Consider the following 16909-nt stretch of genomic DNA (forward strand, 5'->3'; position numbering starts at 1 on the left):
AATCCAAGGGGTGATGAAACAATCTGAGAAGTAAAAATCACTGTTTGGTTGAACAGCTCACAGCTCACTTCCGCAGATGTGTTGGAAACCTTTGCCAAAATGAATTAAAGGTGGTTTCAGACGAGGTTATTTGGTTATAGACAAATCTGCACATTGAACACATTTACATACTGTACTTTCTGCTTCATTCATTTTTCCTTTACTGTCCAAGTTTCACATTGGTTTACTGTAAATGTATGAATGAATGAATGAAACCCTTTATCGTCCCCTTAGGGAATAGTACATCCTATGTAAATAATCAAACAAGACAGAGCATAAACCAGAGCGCAGCATTTAGGTTCAACCATGGGCCAGTTTTTTCACATTTCTTTCAATGGAGGGACATTACTCAGTGCAGTGTAAATGCAGGCCTAAGTGTTTTAATTTCTTTTAATTCATTTAAGAATAAAATAGATTTATAACACTGTTAAGGATTGTATCGGAGGGAGAATAAATGGCATCTTGTGAAGAACAAGTCTGTTTTGGTTGCACAGGCTAAAGTTGTTGAAATAAAATAGTGTTCATGCATTAAACTTTAATATCTGGTAGGTTTCATTTCAGCTCTGTGCACTGTTCAAATTGCAATTATAATTTTTAATGCCTCTCCTTGTCTGGGGGATACATGTATAGACTTAAGGTTATATTGCAGTGATTGGGATTTGCAGGAGTCTTGTGTTTATTTTGTTATCTATAGTAGATTTGTGAAAAATTATGTAAAAGTTTTGATGTAAATTATAAAAGTCAAAACTTTTATCAGGGGGCCAAATATTTTTTCTGCAGTTTTTCTGCAAACAGGTTACATAAAATACACAAATTGCAAAAATACTGTACCTAAACACAGCCTGCCAAATAATTTAAAAATATTTGACAATATATTTGTGTCATGTTAATGTAGATATAAACATGTTTAGCTCATGAGTAAACATTTTAATATTAATATTCATATTAATATATTGAAAAGGTCCAAAAACTGAAAACAAATTTGTGTATCAGAAATTTGTTTTTTCTTCTTTCCTCCCCCATTAATCATCTCACGACCCCTCAGATTCATCTGGTGACCCTTTGGAGGGGCCTGACCCTAGGTTGGGAACCACTGGACTAAACTAGCTAACTGTATGTAAAGTAGTTGAAACTAGCTTCACCTCCAGCAGCTACAACAGTAACATGCTGCTCTAACACTGATGCTTCAGTATCAATAATCTAATGATGTCGATAATATATAATAATATATCAGTCAGAGGGACCAAACCAGTACTTTTACTTTCATACTTTAAGTACATTTTGCTGCTCACTTAAGTAGGATTATTCATGCAGGACTTTTACTGATAATGGAGTATTTTTACATGGCTGTATTGGTATTTTTACTTAAATAAAGCATCGGAATACTTCTGCTATCACTGTTAACAGCACAATTACTCTAATAATTTACTGTTTGTACTATGAGCTTGATAAGAGTCATTAACAACGCGCTGTGTTTGTGTCTGCCATGTGGTTTGTGGCGCATGTAATGTTCTACCGCTAACACCGTGTGGGCGGGGCTTAACCGAAGGCATTTTCTTGTGAAAGAGAAACTTCGAGTCCGCCCTGACCAGCGTTCCTTCGGCGCGCGCTGACACCGCAAAGGAGCGACTCCCTTTACGTTGTCCAATCAGCGCTGTCGATGCGAGCCGTTGACCGTGGCGATGTATGGTGTTGTGTGGTAGCTGCTACGAGCACGGCTAGACAGGCAGTATGGCGGAGGAGGGCAGTGTGTACGAGTTAGAGGGGCTTGAAAAACAACTACAGAGTTTGTTAAGCCGTTACTCAAGCGATGAACTGCGAGCCGACAGCAAACCGTTCTGCTCGGACTACTGCAAGGTAAGGAGCTGTAGCTTGAAGTTGGTGACAGGCTTGTTGTCGAAGATAGAAGCCGACTCCCCTCCCCCAGAACACGGCTACCGTTAGCAACTGTTAGCATCTAGTTAGAACGAGCCGTTGTCGCTTTAAACACTAATATAACGATATAACACCTTTTTTACGATTACAGCCGACAACCAGGGCTGAAATTTAGGTGACGCTTTCGACGCGTCCGAGTCATATTTTGACAATGATTGTTTAGTGTACAGCTAGGAAGCTAACACGGCTAAACGCTTGAGCCAGCTGCCCAGCTAGCCCAATATTTGCCCGCAAGTTAGCGTCGTTTGTCGGCTGAATGTTTACCAAATTACCCACTGGATAACTTTTTGCAGGCACACAGCACGTTTGGTAAACGTTGAACTAGAAAGGAGGGTGTTAGTTAGCGTCAATCTCTAATTTAAGGTTGCCATGTGATGTGTAGCTAACATTACCAAACATTTGCCAAATAGCCTACGTAATGTAGAAATCTGGCTTAATGACCTGTCTTAGGACATGTAGCTTAACTGTAAGTGTACTGTTGCAATAGCAGATAACATAATTTATTGTATCACAAGATGTGCTTATACCCTTAAGTTTTCCTTATTGCCATAACGTTAAAGGAATAAAATCAGCCAGTAAATCTCATGGAGAAGTGCATTTAAATGTCAGCTGTCTGGGATTGTTTGCTAATCTTTCCCTGTCACAAAATAGAGTCGTAAATAAGGCTGCAACCTAATTAGTAACAAAGAAAAATAATTTAAATATTGCACGGTTTAACTCGCATAGCTGTCTATACCTCTAAAAAACCCAACCCTGTTATTGTTACCAGTTGACAAAACCAAAATATAAATTATTATTTTGCTGCTTGGCTATTGGCATGTCATTCAAACTTTACAGTTAAGGAGTAGCCCAGTGTAAAAACAGTTTGGACACTCATTATGGTAAATTCATGAAGCACAATGAGTGTGTTGGATCAGTGTTTTGAGTCAGCTTAACTTGTGATGCTGTGCAATTTGCGGCAGTTTGATTTAGTAGGATACTGGTTGCACAGATGGGACAAAGGCCTGAGAACAACATTGTTGACAGTTGACATTCACCGGATTCCGGTGGTGTACAACACTGAGGTTTCTGGATCTCCACCATTAGAGGGCAATATAAGCACAATGTGTGGGTGGGGGGGGGTGTATGGGGGGGTACCACAGGCCAAGTCTGGGTGTTGTGTAAAGCAGCACCGAATGCCACTCTTGGGATGCAGACAGACAGCCCCTCAACTTTAATAGTATATCATTGTAGTGATACAGCATTTAAGGGGGAAAAGACGGATATAACTGTTCAGACAAGATGGCTGTGCCCAGTCTTCATCTACTGTACACTGAATAGTTTCATTTAGAGCTACAACAGTTACTGGCCAACTATTAAATTGATTGCCAACTATTTTGATAATTGATCGATCATTTTAGTCATTTTTGAGTCATTTTGTAAAGAAAAAAAGGCAAAATTCTCAGATTCCAGCTTCTTAAATGTGAATATGCTGGTTTCTTTTATCCTTCATGATAATAAACTGAATATCGGGACAAAAGACATTTGAGGACATCAGCTTGGGCTTTGGGAAAACCGATTGACATTTTTTTCTGGGCCAAACAACTAATCTCCCTAGCACCATACTAATCAGTGAGATAGGTAACAGTCTGTTTTCTCTTGGTTTTTAATTTCATGTACTTAACATTAAGAAAAAAATGCAAAGCTGCACACGTGTTGCATGAATCCCACTAGTTTGTTCCTTGTACTTGTTGTACCCGTACTCAAAATCTCAGTCAAAACATTGATTATTGCTACAGACATAAACACGCTAAATGATACAAGCTATTAATTGTCCTTGTATTGCAGTTTTTGACTCATCTTTGTTTTGTTCCTTCTCCACGCAGCTGGTGGAGGAGTATGCCTCTCGCTGGCAGGTGCCGCTGCCTCAGCTCAGGATCTTTGAGGTGGCTCTCCGCTACTTCGCTCAAGCCTCCATCTTCTTCACATCAAACTGTGATCATGTGCTCCACACACTCAGTAGTCTGGCCTTGTAAGTACACAGACCTCCCTAAAGAGGTTTCTTTAAATCTTTGCAGTCCTAAAAAAAACCCCACATATTTAAATCTAAATTTGAATCAATTTCATACTCTTGCTAAACGGTTTTCCACTCAGTAGGGCTGTTGTTGTCGCTCTCATTCAGTTCAGAAGCAACGCAGGATTTACAGTCGGGATTTACAGTCACATAAATTATTGTTACATAAACATGCAGCACTGGACATGACAGTTTAACTTAGTGACCATAAAACACGTCTGGAAACAATGTGTGACTGACAGAACTACGGCCTCATGTTTTCATTCCTCATCTCTTGCTACTGTCCTTGAATCTGTGCACTTTTATTGTCCAGAGTGGAGCCGGCAACATTGCGCTTCTGAGCAAAGATAACATGTTTGTTTAGGTAATATTATTGCTGCAAAACCAGGCTTTTAACGGCCAAGACCATTCACAGCCTCCACAATCATCATAGTTGGTTTTCTCGCCAGTCCAGTGATGTGAGGGTTAGTGTAGTCCAGTTTTACCATTTTTAACACACAATGTGATCTCCATAAAAATGACACTCATCTGCAAATTATACCTGAGTTGTTTGTGATGATTCATTTCTCATGCTAGCTAAAACTAAATGACCAATACATCAGTTGTAACCACAGGCTAGTTGTCGGGATGGCTGTGTTGACAGGAACATTGCTGAAATGTCTTGTTTGAATTACCGCCCATGAACAACTGGACATGCAACCAAATTTATTTTTTCTGTTGCACAAATGCTGGCAAAATGCTCAAATGACATTCACATTTCCTGAAGACAAAGTTGATCAGGTGTATCTTGCACCGTTATGTTTTGGTTTCTGTTTTGTTCAGTTTTGCTTCTCTGTCCAAGTTTCGCATTCATTTATTGTGAGTGAATGAAAGAATTAATGAAATACTTTATTTTCCCATAGGGAACAATACATCCAAGGAAAAATGATAAGCGACACATTAAAAAGACAGAGCATTAACTATATAAACACAATTAACATGAAATACACAAACTCATTTGCCAGTGTTAACAAATTGAGAGAAGAAACAACTGTCAAATCAGTAGCATTTGATAAATGATAAGGATATTTAATTGAATCAGCCAAACATTTGTTTGTCTCTGTTTGTCAACCACCTCTGTAGTATTCTAGTTTATTCTGGGCCAGTTGAAAGTTGATTTTGCTGACACAAGCACATTTGTTGACCCCACTCTATCCATAAACCCTCAATCCTCCACACCGCCTCCCGCAGGGTTCCCCGCAGCTTCTCAATTAACTGCATTCCACTGCCTCTTTATCACAGTCAGTGTCTTTAAATACACACAAAGAAGTGAAATACTGTGGATACCTAGATTGGCCCAACAGATTAAAGTTAAGTTTACACTGTTTAGGGTAACCCTTGTTAATGAAAGCCAAACAAATTTTCATCTCCTCACAGGAGTGTTTTTGAGTTGCTGCTGTTCTTTGACCAGAAAGACTTCCTTCAAGAGCCACTGAAACACTTCACTGTTACATTCCAGGTGAGAATGACCTTTGTAGACATTTTTGCGTGTTTGTTTGTGAATCATAAATTAAATTACATTCTGTGCTCTATATCTCAGTGCAGCAGATTACTTGAAACCATTCACAACATTTTGTGTAACATGGGGTGATGGTGCACTATAATTAATTGTTTTTGTCCCTGGGCTGTTTTAGGAATGTCATTTGGCCCTTGCGAAGCATCAGAATGTTCACTTACTTCAGGTGGAACGTTCGGTTCGGGGTGGTGGGGCTTGGGCCAGTTCAGCCTTACAGGCAATTCTCAGTGAGTCCAGTTTACCTCAGAATGAAGGTAGGTAACATTTGTAGTCATTACCTTTTCTAACTAACCCTGGACTAGACTTAATCACCTCAGTGTGCTCTCCTTATGTACATTGTAGACACGTCTTAATCTGTTCATCTCACTTTCTGATCCTGTTCATTTTGGCATTTACTATAGTTAAATGTCAAGATGTACAAGATGATAAGATATAATTTTTAATGTTAAATTCTGAGGCAAAATAAATGTGTTGTTGCATATTCGGACTTTAACCCAAAAGTTTGATTTCAGTATGGAGCTGAATGTCCTTCTGTATGGTTGTTCATTGTAATTCTTGCTAGTCTTTTCAGCATCAACAGTATTCACTTTCAACCATATCTTTCTCCATTTTGGTTTGGCCTTCTCTCAGTGGATGGGTGCATTAGCTCTGAGCTGCCAGTGTTCTTTGAGCTTCGAGTGCGCTACCTTTTATCCTGTGAGCGGTTCAGTGAGGCTTTGGCCCTGGCTAAGTGTTGTGCTCAGCATCCAACAGCAGGGCAACACTTGTTCTTCCTCCAGGTCTACCTCACATGGCTTCACAAAACGTCACAGCATGATCGTCTACATAAAGAGGTGGGTGGAGTGATAGCATGAGAACTTTGTCTTCTGTGTTTTGTACCAGTTGTTGTTGATCACATCTACTCACACATCTATACCAAGATTGTACAAAAACAAACTACCTTTTAGCCCTAAACTGATGGTCTGTCTTTCAGGTAGCTGACCTCAATGGCAAAGATGCTGTGCACATCATCTGTAGTTTGGAACGTGAAGAAAAGGATGAGTTGCTACTTGCTCTCAGCAGAGCCTTCCTCTCCCAGCAGCTTCGAAGGGGAAACATGTACTATTTGTGGTAGGTCAACTTAAATTTGATGCATATGTAAAGAGAAGTTGGTTTATGACACCAACAGGGGCCTATTTATGGGCTCCCACTTGATACAAAAATGAAAAACCATTCAAGTAAGCACTAAGTCACTTCCTTTGTCCCCTACAGTGATCTTGTTTTCATATGGAGCAAACTCCACAGTCGGTTGAAAACATCCAAACAAGCTCTACTTGAGGAGAGTCGTCAACTGATGCGGTCTGCCACCAATGTCAACTCAATCTTTCCATTTATCAGAGTGATTCTGCAAGAGGTGAGGAATTAGTGTTTTTTATTTGCAGATCAGAGTAAATGGTATTGAAAATACATAAGAGTGTAGAATTGTTTAAATGTTGCTCTTACAAATTGAAAAAAATCTGTAAAAAATATTCATAAGTTTTGACCTGTAATGTTAAAATGATGTTAAAATTTCGAAATGTATTTAGATATTTAACAAGTCCTCTGTGCCTATCTTACTAGCTGGGTGAAGATGGTATCCAGTTTTGCGTGGAGCTTTGTGCTAATGCCCTGGAGTCTTGCCTTCCCTGTGATGTCGTCACCAAGTCCCTAATCTACAAAACCATTGCTGGCCTGCTGCCCAATGATCTGGAGGTTTGCCGGGCATGTGCTCTTCTTGTCTTCTTCCTGGAACGCTCTGTTGACACCTACAAGATGGTGTACCTGCTCTACATGCATCCTGACCAGGAGTACCACGTGGAGTACAGCCCCATCAGAAATCACATCCGCTTCGAAACCCTGCAGGTAGAGCACCTCTTTTTAATGACAGAAAAGGCATAGTTGTGTACAAAGTTTCACATTGTGTATTATGTTTCCCTAATTTCAGTTGCAGTAATTACCGCTGGACAACTTCTGTAATATAATATATGGTGACTTCTCAATGTGTATTTTTTTCTATTCTCAGGTCTTGAAGAAGGACCTGTATTTTGACCCAGAGTTTTGGAACCTCATTGCTTTGCGGACCAACTGTTTGAAGCTGATGAGTGGGAAGGTGGTTGATGCTGCCCTCGAGGAAATCATGGATGAAAAATGGATCTCTAAGTATTGCACCAAAGAGGCCGCTTCCCGATCAAGCGCATCGCTATGTCAGAAGGGAAGTAAAGGGGCAGCAGCAAGGAAGCGCCACCATAAAGAGGACAGACATCATAAAGAGGATTTAACTGATATGGCACCCAAAAGACTAAAGGTGGGTCATGGCACGGCTGTAAAGAAGAAGGGCAACCAAGGGTCACGACATATGAAGGAAGCCTCATCTGAACCTTTGAGGCGTTCGTTTTGGCAGCTAGACAGAATTCAGGACAATGTAGTGATTCCATATGGAGAACAAAGACGCACTACACGGCTGTCTGAAAAGAACCCGCCAAAACGGAGGATTCGTAAACCCAGGTGGCTTCTGGAAGACTCAGGCACTCTTGAAGAGAATAATGTTCCTCCGAAGATCAAAAAGCATGGATTGAAACATGGAAAACACCATCAATCGTCTGTCGTAAAGGGGCCCGAATCTGGTCAGAGCAAGAACAACACAAAACACAAAGTGTCAGTAAACTCCCATTTAAAGGCGAGGGAAAACAACACCAAGCACCAGAAAGGGTTGTCTGTGGACTCTCTTAAACCAGCCTTTGCTCCACAAGTAATTCTTGAGCTCTCACTACCAGACAATGAACTGATGGGTACGTTTACAGAAGACACTTGCAACAAACAGAGAGGGTTCCCTCAAATGCTTCTTTACAAACCTACAGTGAAACTTCCTGCCGCATCACAGCCAGTGAAGGCTGTGCATCGCAAAGAGGTTATTCTTAGAGCAAGGGATGCAACTATGTTTGTACAACAGTTGCATTGTTATGCTCGGCGGGAGAAAGGAAAAAGGAATGGGTCGAATATTCATGGATCAGTATCAACAATCACACGCTCATCTGTGCAGGGAAGTCCTCCCAAAGATCCACCAAGAGAGCTTTGTGAAAATCCTGATGTTGAGATGAAGGGTGGAATTTCCTCACAGACACCAGCAGCAGCAGAATCCCCAGTTTTAGGAAAAGTCCTTCAAAAGAAGGGTTCAGCAAGAGAGCTCTTTGAAAACTCTGCTGTTGAGATGAAAGTTGCTGCTGCTTCACAGACATCACCTGCACTAAAAGTTACAGAAACTTCCGTTTTAGAAAAAGTCCCTCAAGCTCAAACCACAGAAAAGATCTCACAAACCATAGTTTCAGCGAGAGAGCTCAGTGAAGAATCCGCCGTTGAGATGAAAGTCACTATCGCTTCACAAACCACAGCAGCGGCTAAAGTGACACAATCCCCAGTTATCGATAAGGCTTCTAAAGTGCATAATATAAAAGATGTCTCAAAAACCACAGCCTCAGCCGAGGCTTCACAGACCATAACTGCACACAACAATCGGATGGTAGTTACTGATGAAATCCCTCTAGTGTCCAGTACGGCAGACAATTCAAACACTGGAGCTCTAGGTGAACAAGAACCGAGTTCACTTTCCTCTCGGTCTGAAAGTGGCAAGAATTATGTAGCCCATGTTAAAGCAGACACTTCAGGGGTGCTCACCACAGTGGTACCTAAAGACTCAGATGGACACATGCCCTATAAAGATGAACTCAAAAGGGACACAGCAGATACAGGTGTTCAAAAAGACACAATGTCTGGCGAGAACATGGGGACTTTGTGTGCGATTTCAGAGACAGAATCTACTTGTGCACCTACAGAGCCAGACAGTATAAATGATATATCTGCTCTGACATTAGTAACAGAGATGGTAACTGAATTTACACCTGAGGAACTTGCTCGAGATCTGGAGAATCACAAACAACCAGTTCTGGAGGACGGTGCCTCCAAGGAGTCAACATCAGTGCTTAAACCGAATGTTCCTCATAAAATACGGACTACCTCCAGCTGCTTTGTGCCACAACAGGGGACCTCTAGAGTTGCTGACATGCAAGGTAAAAAGAACGAGGAAACCGATGACATTGATCCAGAAACACCAGAGAACAGTGATCCAATGGAAACAGCAGTTGAATCAGAGGAATCCAAGTTAGAGTTCTGTTGCATCTTTTGCAACAAGGACTTCAGGGGTAATCGTGTGGTAGCACATGCAATGTTTCATTACCGTAAGGATGAGTGTATGTTCTGTGGGACAATGTTCAAAGATGACCTCCTGGCCATGATGCACCTGTCTGATCACATAGAGAAGCTGAAAAAGAGCAAAGAGTCAGTCGGCAACAAAGCCCAAGAAAACTGGGTGTCTGACACCAAAGATATCTCCACACCTAAGACCTCTGCCAAAGCTAAGACCACAAACATGTCTTTAGGGCATCGTAGTAGTGGGAGACCGAGGAAATGTGCTGTCCGTCCTAAATCTCTGAGCAATCTAGAGTCAGGCCCAACTGAATCAAGAAAGTTAAGATCCAGTGACAAGCCAGCAGATGGTCAGTTTTTACAGAAAGGAAAGGAGCAAAACAAGAACCTTGATAGCAAAACCTCTGTTCACAAGGTAAATGGACATATTAGCAAAAAGAAACAGCTTGACAGAATGAAACAGAACACCACAAACTCGAAAACTAAGCAGCCACTTAGACAGCAGGAGATCACTCACGACAGAACAAGTGATGGAGCAGTTAATCCTGGGTTACCAGAAACCCATGATCTCAAAGTGGATTCCTCTACAACATCAATGCAGGTAGAGAAAGAGTTTGGCAGTTCCACTGAAGATACAGTGAAGGAGACAGAATCTCTGCAGGTCCTGAAGACAGCCACAAAACAAGACAGGAAGGTTGTTGAAGAGAAAAATGTGGAGCCACAAGAGAAAGTTTGCTGTCCTGCGGATGGATGTACTTGGTTTACAGACCTGTCTAAAAATCGCGTTGCACTCCTGTACCACGCTCTGGATGATCACTATGGTGATGTCAAACCTTTAGAACTGTCATTTCAAATCGGAAACAGCAGATGCAGTATTTGCATGAGGGTTTTATGGAGTTTTGAACATTTTCAGCATCATGTAGAAAGACACAGACTTGCGCCTCGGCATCCTTGCCTTCATCAGGGTTGCACTGCCAGATTCAAAACCGGAATGGAAATGAGACGCCATGCCAGGAGGCACAGTCCACTGCAGGCAGTGTGCTGCCTCCCTGGTTGTTCTCAATTATTTATTTGTCTCTGGGCACTGAACCTTCATGAAAGAGAGCACTACGCTTCTAAACCCACTAAACCAATCAAGAACACAAATGTGCAAACAAATGACAAACATAACAGACCAGTGGAGAAGAAGCAAGATCATAAGCCAAAAGATTCTACTGCTGCCACGACTGTAAAAAAGACTGTGAGTGTCAAGACTGCTCGTAAATTAAGAAGACAAGCTTCTCATAGTTCATCAACAGGAAGAAATCTTAGTGTTCCTTCTCTCTCCTCTGTCAAATCATGTCTGTTGAAACAAGAGAGAAATGAGACCAAGGATTCCAATGTGTTGAAGAATCTCTCTAACAAGGACACCACCGGGGAGTCAACTGTTCCTAACCTGAGATTAAGGCAAACATTACGAAAAGGGCAAGTAGCAAGAACAAATCTGACAGCTCCCAAAACTCACAAAGTCTTCTCATCATCTTTGTTAAAACACAACAGCAAAGTGAGGCACAAGCTAAAGAAAAAGCTGGTCAAAGTAAACACAAAAGGTCCTAAAAGAAGAGGGCGTCCTCCTAAGTCAAAGAAAGCTGTGCACGATGAAAACACTACTACTAGTCGAAACAATGAATCTGTCAAAGCGAAAACTGCTCAGCTTCCTACAAATACTACTGAAACAGCAGAAACTTCAACAGTTAGCAACAATTTTCAAGAAGAAAAGAGCCAGCATGTTCAAGATGTAGTAAAAATGATAGAAACGTCAACAAATGAATCGAAATCAGTGAACAAGCAGATTAAGAGCAATCATGTTAAACAAAAGATCTCACATAATAAATCTACACCTGCTGATACAGCTAAGAGTTTAAATGAGTCAATCATCACCACGTCAGCAAACAAAACACAGATGTTAACTGCTGACAAAGTGAAGAAATCGCATATTACAAAAAAACGCTGTGCTCCTGAAGAAGGCAATACTGTTTCTTTGGACTCCAGTAAATCAAAGAAGCACAAGGTTACAAACAGCAAAGTCAACACAAAGACTGTCAACAAAAAATGTCCTCGCAAAGATCTGGGCGTCTCAACAGCCTCAAAACTTGCCAAGTCAAAATCTGAGGCCAAAGCAGCAGCAGCAGCAGTAGTAGAAAGTCTTGCTGATGAGCAGGGAAAAGTAAAGGCGGAAAACACAGACTCAACACAAAACAGTCCTGGTAACAGTTTCAAAGAAATAACTTCACCACACACCACCTCAGGAGAGAAAAAGCAGAAGTTGACAACAAAGGAAAAATCTAAGAAATCTCATAGTCCCAAAGAAAAGAATACTCAAGCTGCTTCCTCTGACTCAGGCAAAGCAAATAAGAAGCACAAAGTTATAAATAAAAAAGAGGGCAAAAAGACTGTCAAGGAAAGACGGCCATGCAAAGACCCGAGCAAAACATCTGCTTCAAAAAAGACTGCAAAGTCTAAATCTGTAGTCCAACAGGTTGAGGCCCAAGCAGCAGCAGCAGCAGCAGCAGCAGGAGAGAGCTGTCCCAATGTGGAAGGAAAAGCAAAGGAGGAAACCTCAGACGCAACACTCGAAAGCCCCGGTTCCTCCTGCATATCTGCTGTTACTTCTAACAGTGTAAATGAAACAACTTCCCCACCAACTGCCTCTGAAGAGAACAAACACAAGGAAGCAAAGAAATCTAATATGAAAAAATCTGACCCCAACAAAGCAAAGGTGATTAAGAAAGATGGTGATATGAAGACTGTCAAGAAAAAATGTCCACGTAAAGATGAGGGTGCTCCGTCAGTCTGTAAAAAGCCTGTTAAGTCAAAAACTAAAATCCAACATGGCAAAGCAGAGGAACGAGCAGAAAGCGAAGATGAAAAATCCACCGTGTGTATAGACACTTTGGCTGAGTACGGAAAGAAACCGTACATGCGTCTCCCGCCGACAGCATACCTCGACGAGAAGTTCATCACCATGCCAAAACGAAGGAAGGAGATGCTGTCTTTCCAGACGTCTCAAAGAAACCCCCCTCCTGAGCGGGCTGATGTTACAGCGGCTCCGCAGAGACAAAGATGTGCCAACTGTTTCGCTACTTTCAACAACACCGAGGAGCTGCAGAGTCACCTCCGGCTGCAGAGTTGCTCCAACCTCTTTGGGTTTGACTCTGATGACGAAGGTGAGTACGCAGTTTTGACCTTCTTGGATTTTTTATACTATGGAAAGTTCAGTTAATTGGAATCTAGAGGAAAATATTTTTACGCGTTTTCTTCTTTTTGTGTTTCAGGCAACAGTTGAATTTGTCTACTTAATTCAAAGTGACTTGACATTTTGGATGCATAATCGAGTGGCCTGTGGACCCGCATGGAGCTCCTGGATGGATCATACCTCAACAGATCTCTTGACGACTTTCTCATTATTTTGGGCAAAGACTTGTACATCTGGAGTTGCCAGAAGAAGAGAGCGAGAACTGAAAGGGTTACCCGACTTTCGCTGCAGCATGTGCCTGGGCATGTGCAAGGCCCGGGAGCACATAAAATAGCCAATCAATAAAAGACTACTGAACAGAATCCCATTTGGACTTTTTAGCAGAACAGCTAGTACTGAAGTGCCTGCTCTGGAACCAGTTTCCAGCTGCTTCAACTGGTAATGGAGATTAAACATTGTGGCTTAAAAGACTGGACTCTTGAAAGCTGTGAAAGAAACTGACGAAGACAAGGCTGCTCCTGCTATCACTAGGATACATATTTTTCGCATCAGTAAGCCATAAAATTGCATTGTTTGCTTTTTGCACTCTTCTCATAAGATTTTGTTTCTGCCTAAACTCTCAAAGTGATGGGGATTGTACAATGAAGCGTCTTAAAAGTTCCTGCTTTTTTAACATCTTATAATTAAATACATAATTTAGACTGAGTCTAAACTTTGAAAAGTTGTAAGATTGCTGTATCAGTCTTCTTTAGAAAGTTTTTAGGAATAATTCTTGTTTAAATACTTACTGTATTTCTTACACAAAATTCCCCATAGAGTTGATTAGGTCTTTGCTGCTTGTCCTTACCACGAGTAACCAGTAGGGGTCAGCGTGCGCTCAGCCTCATTATGTTAACTTTTTTTCCCCCTCTTGCTGAACACAAGACAATATTGTTCGCTCGTTTTTTTGCAGCAGCAGCAGAAAGATTTCTACATTTGTAGCTGCTCCACTGTATTAATCACTGTATGGTTTAACTTCCAGTCACATCCAATCAAGCTTTATTTCCTTTAGCAATAACAACTACTAACCACAGTTGGTGCCAGTATCCACACAGTATATTGCAGGATGCTGCCTCTGATCATGTCTCTCAGTCGCTGTCAGTGGAGCAGCTCAAATTCTGGCTGTTTATATTTTCTCATTTTTAACTTAACAGGACTGTCCAAGACCATAGAAACGTTGTGATTTCTCTTTTAGGCTGAATGTTGTCTTTTAGGATTCCTTCAACGAGACAGACGTGGCAGTCGTGAACAACCATAGTTTTAAGTGTTACCAGGAGGCCACACCTGTCTTTCATGAGCAGCAGCAGCAGGTTATATTTATTTATGTTTTATTTTCTATCTTTTGTAAATATTTGAAGAGTTTCAATGGCTTATTATATAAGGGGGTGTTGGAGCTGGGTTTATATTTTGTTCTTGAAGAAAAAATAAAACTTATTTGAAAATGGCATCAATTCTGACTTATAATGGCATTTAACAGACAGGAGGAGTGTGATGTCATTAGAGGAGTGAACAGACCCAAAGAAATAAAGTAGGAAATAAAATGCTTCAGTGCACTGGCCACAGATGAGACACGGCAGTGTTGGACAACAGGCTGCAGAGGAGGAGAAAATGTTAGATAATGTTCCACTTTAAAAAAATGTTTGAAGTAGACTCATCACTCAAGATAAATCCTCACCTTTGCCAACTTCTGGCATGTGTCACTTTACCATTATTGAAGTTTGCAATCCAACATGTGTAACTACTTAAAAGATAAAACAAAGAGCGGAATGCAAATTGCCAAGTGTGCATAGCCTGATGATAAAAGGGCTCCATCAGTAGATGGAAAAATGTTTTTAGCCAGTATACAAATTATCCTTGTAAAAAGGATCCAATTTTTAAGAGGCCATTTAAAAAAAATCATTAGTTGCCAGTCTTCTCAGCCCTTTCAAAAAGCGGCTCTAAATATTTTAGCATTTTCTTGGTATGATAATGATAATCGGAGAAGAAAATCTCACTGATTATCTGGATTGATGCCGAGGCACAGGAAGTAAATCAAGTGTATCTTTTATTTCTCCATTTAAGCTCATAAAAATACAACAGAACGTACAAGGAAAAGGATGAACCTGATAAGTTCCCTTCAAGCCTTGTGATGAATTTATTTGTTGTGGCCTTTTAATTTACAGTAATCACTCCCATAACCATATTTTGAAATTTGAATTTTGAGAAGAAGCTGAACCCACAGCTGCACTCAGATGACCTGGATCTCTACCAACTGCTTCAGGCTCAAACTCTGTACGCCTGAAATTTCAGTGACTTCTCAGGGTAATTTTATCGCAACAGTCAAGTCAAGTCAAGTTTATTTATAAAGAACATTTCATATGAAAGGCAGAGACTCAATGTGCTTCAAGATAAAAAAAAAAAAAGTGGATCATACATGACAAAAACATAGAAGATATACATATAAAGTAGGACCATAATGATTGAAGGCACCATAGGCCATTTAGAATGTATTCTGTATAGTGAGGAGACCTTCGCTTGACGATCAAAGGCAGAGATTTTCAAAGTGGGAGGCGGGCCTCCCCAGGGGGCCTCCAAACAGTTTCAGGGGAGGCTCAGTGAAGGGAAGTGAAAAAATATTACATTAGTTATTAAAAGGAGATCACGTAGAATAGCTTTAATGTGTGTGATTTGGTTAAAGAGAGTTCAGACGTACAGTAGTTACCAGAGTCAGAAACTAATAAATGCCTTCAGACAGACCTTTTTTATGTTTTTGATGTAATCTGAAGTATGTCAAACAGCAATATTAGGCTATCTTAGCTCAATTGTTGAGTGTCTATGGGATCAAATAACATAATCACGATCCCATAGGCATCCAGGAATTGAGCAAAATTAAGTAAGTAAACTAAGGGGGGCTGAGGGGGCACCTTTTTCTAAGCTTTGTCTGAGGGGAGGCCCACAGGCTCAGACTTTGAAAACCCCTGATCTGAGGGATCTGTCCGGTGTGTACTCAGTGAGGATGTCAACAACGTAGGAAGGAGCTAAGCCATTCATAGATTTAAAAACAATAAGAAGTATTTTAAAATCAGGCTGCAGCATTCTGAATGAGCTGGAATTTATTTAATACAGTAGGGTCCAAAAGTCTGGGACCGCTTTCCCATGGGAAAGTGGTCCCAGACTTTTGGACCCTACTGTACCTGCTTTGTCAGTTCAGCAAGAAATGTAATACAGTAATCTAGTCTATTAGAAATGAATGCATGAAAGAGCTTTTTCAGAGTCTGACTGTGACAGGAATCATCTAACTTTAGGTATATTTCTGAGATAATAAAGGCAGTCTTGGAGATATGAGATTTGTGCCTCTGGAATTTAAGATTAGCATCCAAAATCACACCCAAGTTTTTGGCATGCTCACAAGGCTTTACCAAAAGGGGAGTTAACAAAGAGTGCATGTGGTGCTCAAAGCCTTCTGACCTACCAAAAGAATCTTTGTTTTGTCCTCATTTAGCTATAAAAAAATTGTGGCCATCTAATATCTGATATCTGGAATGCATTGGATGCAGCAACCTCCCTGGCTGAAAAATGAAGCCAATGCAGAAGTGTCAAAAACCGCAGTCCCTCGAATGGCCACTTGAGGCTGGCTCCAAAAGCAAGTCAGTCCCCATGTTAAATTGTCCAACTTTACAGCAGAAATAAACATGTTTACAGCCTGGTACAAAAAACAGTTTTGGTCTCTGTCGCTGATTTACCTGTCCATGACAACTGTACGGGGCGGGGGGTGAATTTTTATATAACTCACCTTTTTAAATTGTATTAAGGCTTAAAGTTAGGCATATTTAAGGGTGTGGCTGCTTTGAGTGAG

The 16909-nt window shown here is 40.9% G+C and overlaps 1 protein-coding gene across 1 annotated transcript; it reads left to right on the forward strand.

The window, feature by feature from the left end:
- Positions 1 to 1685: 1685 nt before the first annotated feature.
- On the forward strand, positions 1686 to 14521 carry LOC137177266 (serine-rich adhesin for platelets-like). Its single transcript, XM_067583443.1, has 10 exons — positions 1686 to 1896; positions 3840 to 3985; positions 5444 to 5525; positions 5701 to 5836; positions 6213 to 6415; positions 6556 to 6692; positions 6834 to 6975; positions 7182 to 7463; positions 7624 to 13006; positions 13115 to 14521. Exons 1-10 carry the CDS (start codon positions 1771 to 1773, stop codon positions 13123 to 13125), a joined length of 6648 nt encoding a protein of 2215 aa, XP_067439544.1. The 5' UTR covers positions 1686 to 1770; the 3' UTR covers positions 13126 to 14521.
- Positions 14522 to 16909: the final 2388 nt, after the last annotated feature.

The sequence above is a fragment of the Thunnus thynnus genome, chromosome 24, assembly GCF_963924715.1.
Source record: "Thunnus thynnus chromosome 24, fThuThy2.1, whole genome shotgun sequence".
NCBI lineage: Eukaryota > Metazoa > Chordata > Actinopteri > Scombriformes > Scombridae > Thunnus > Thunnus thynnus.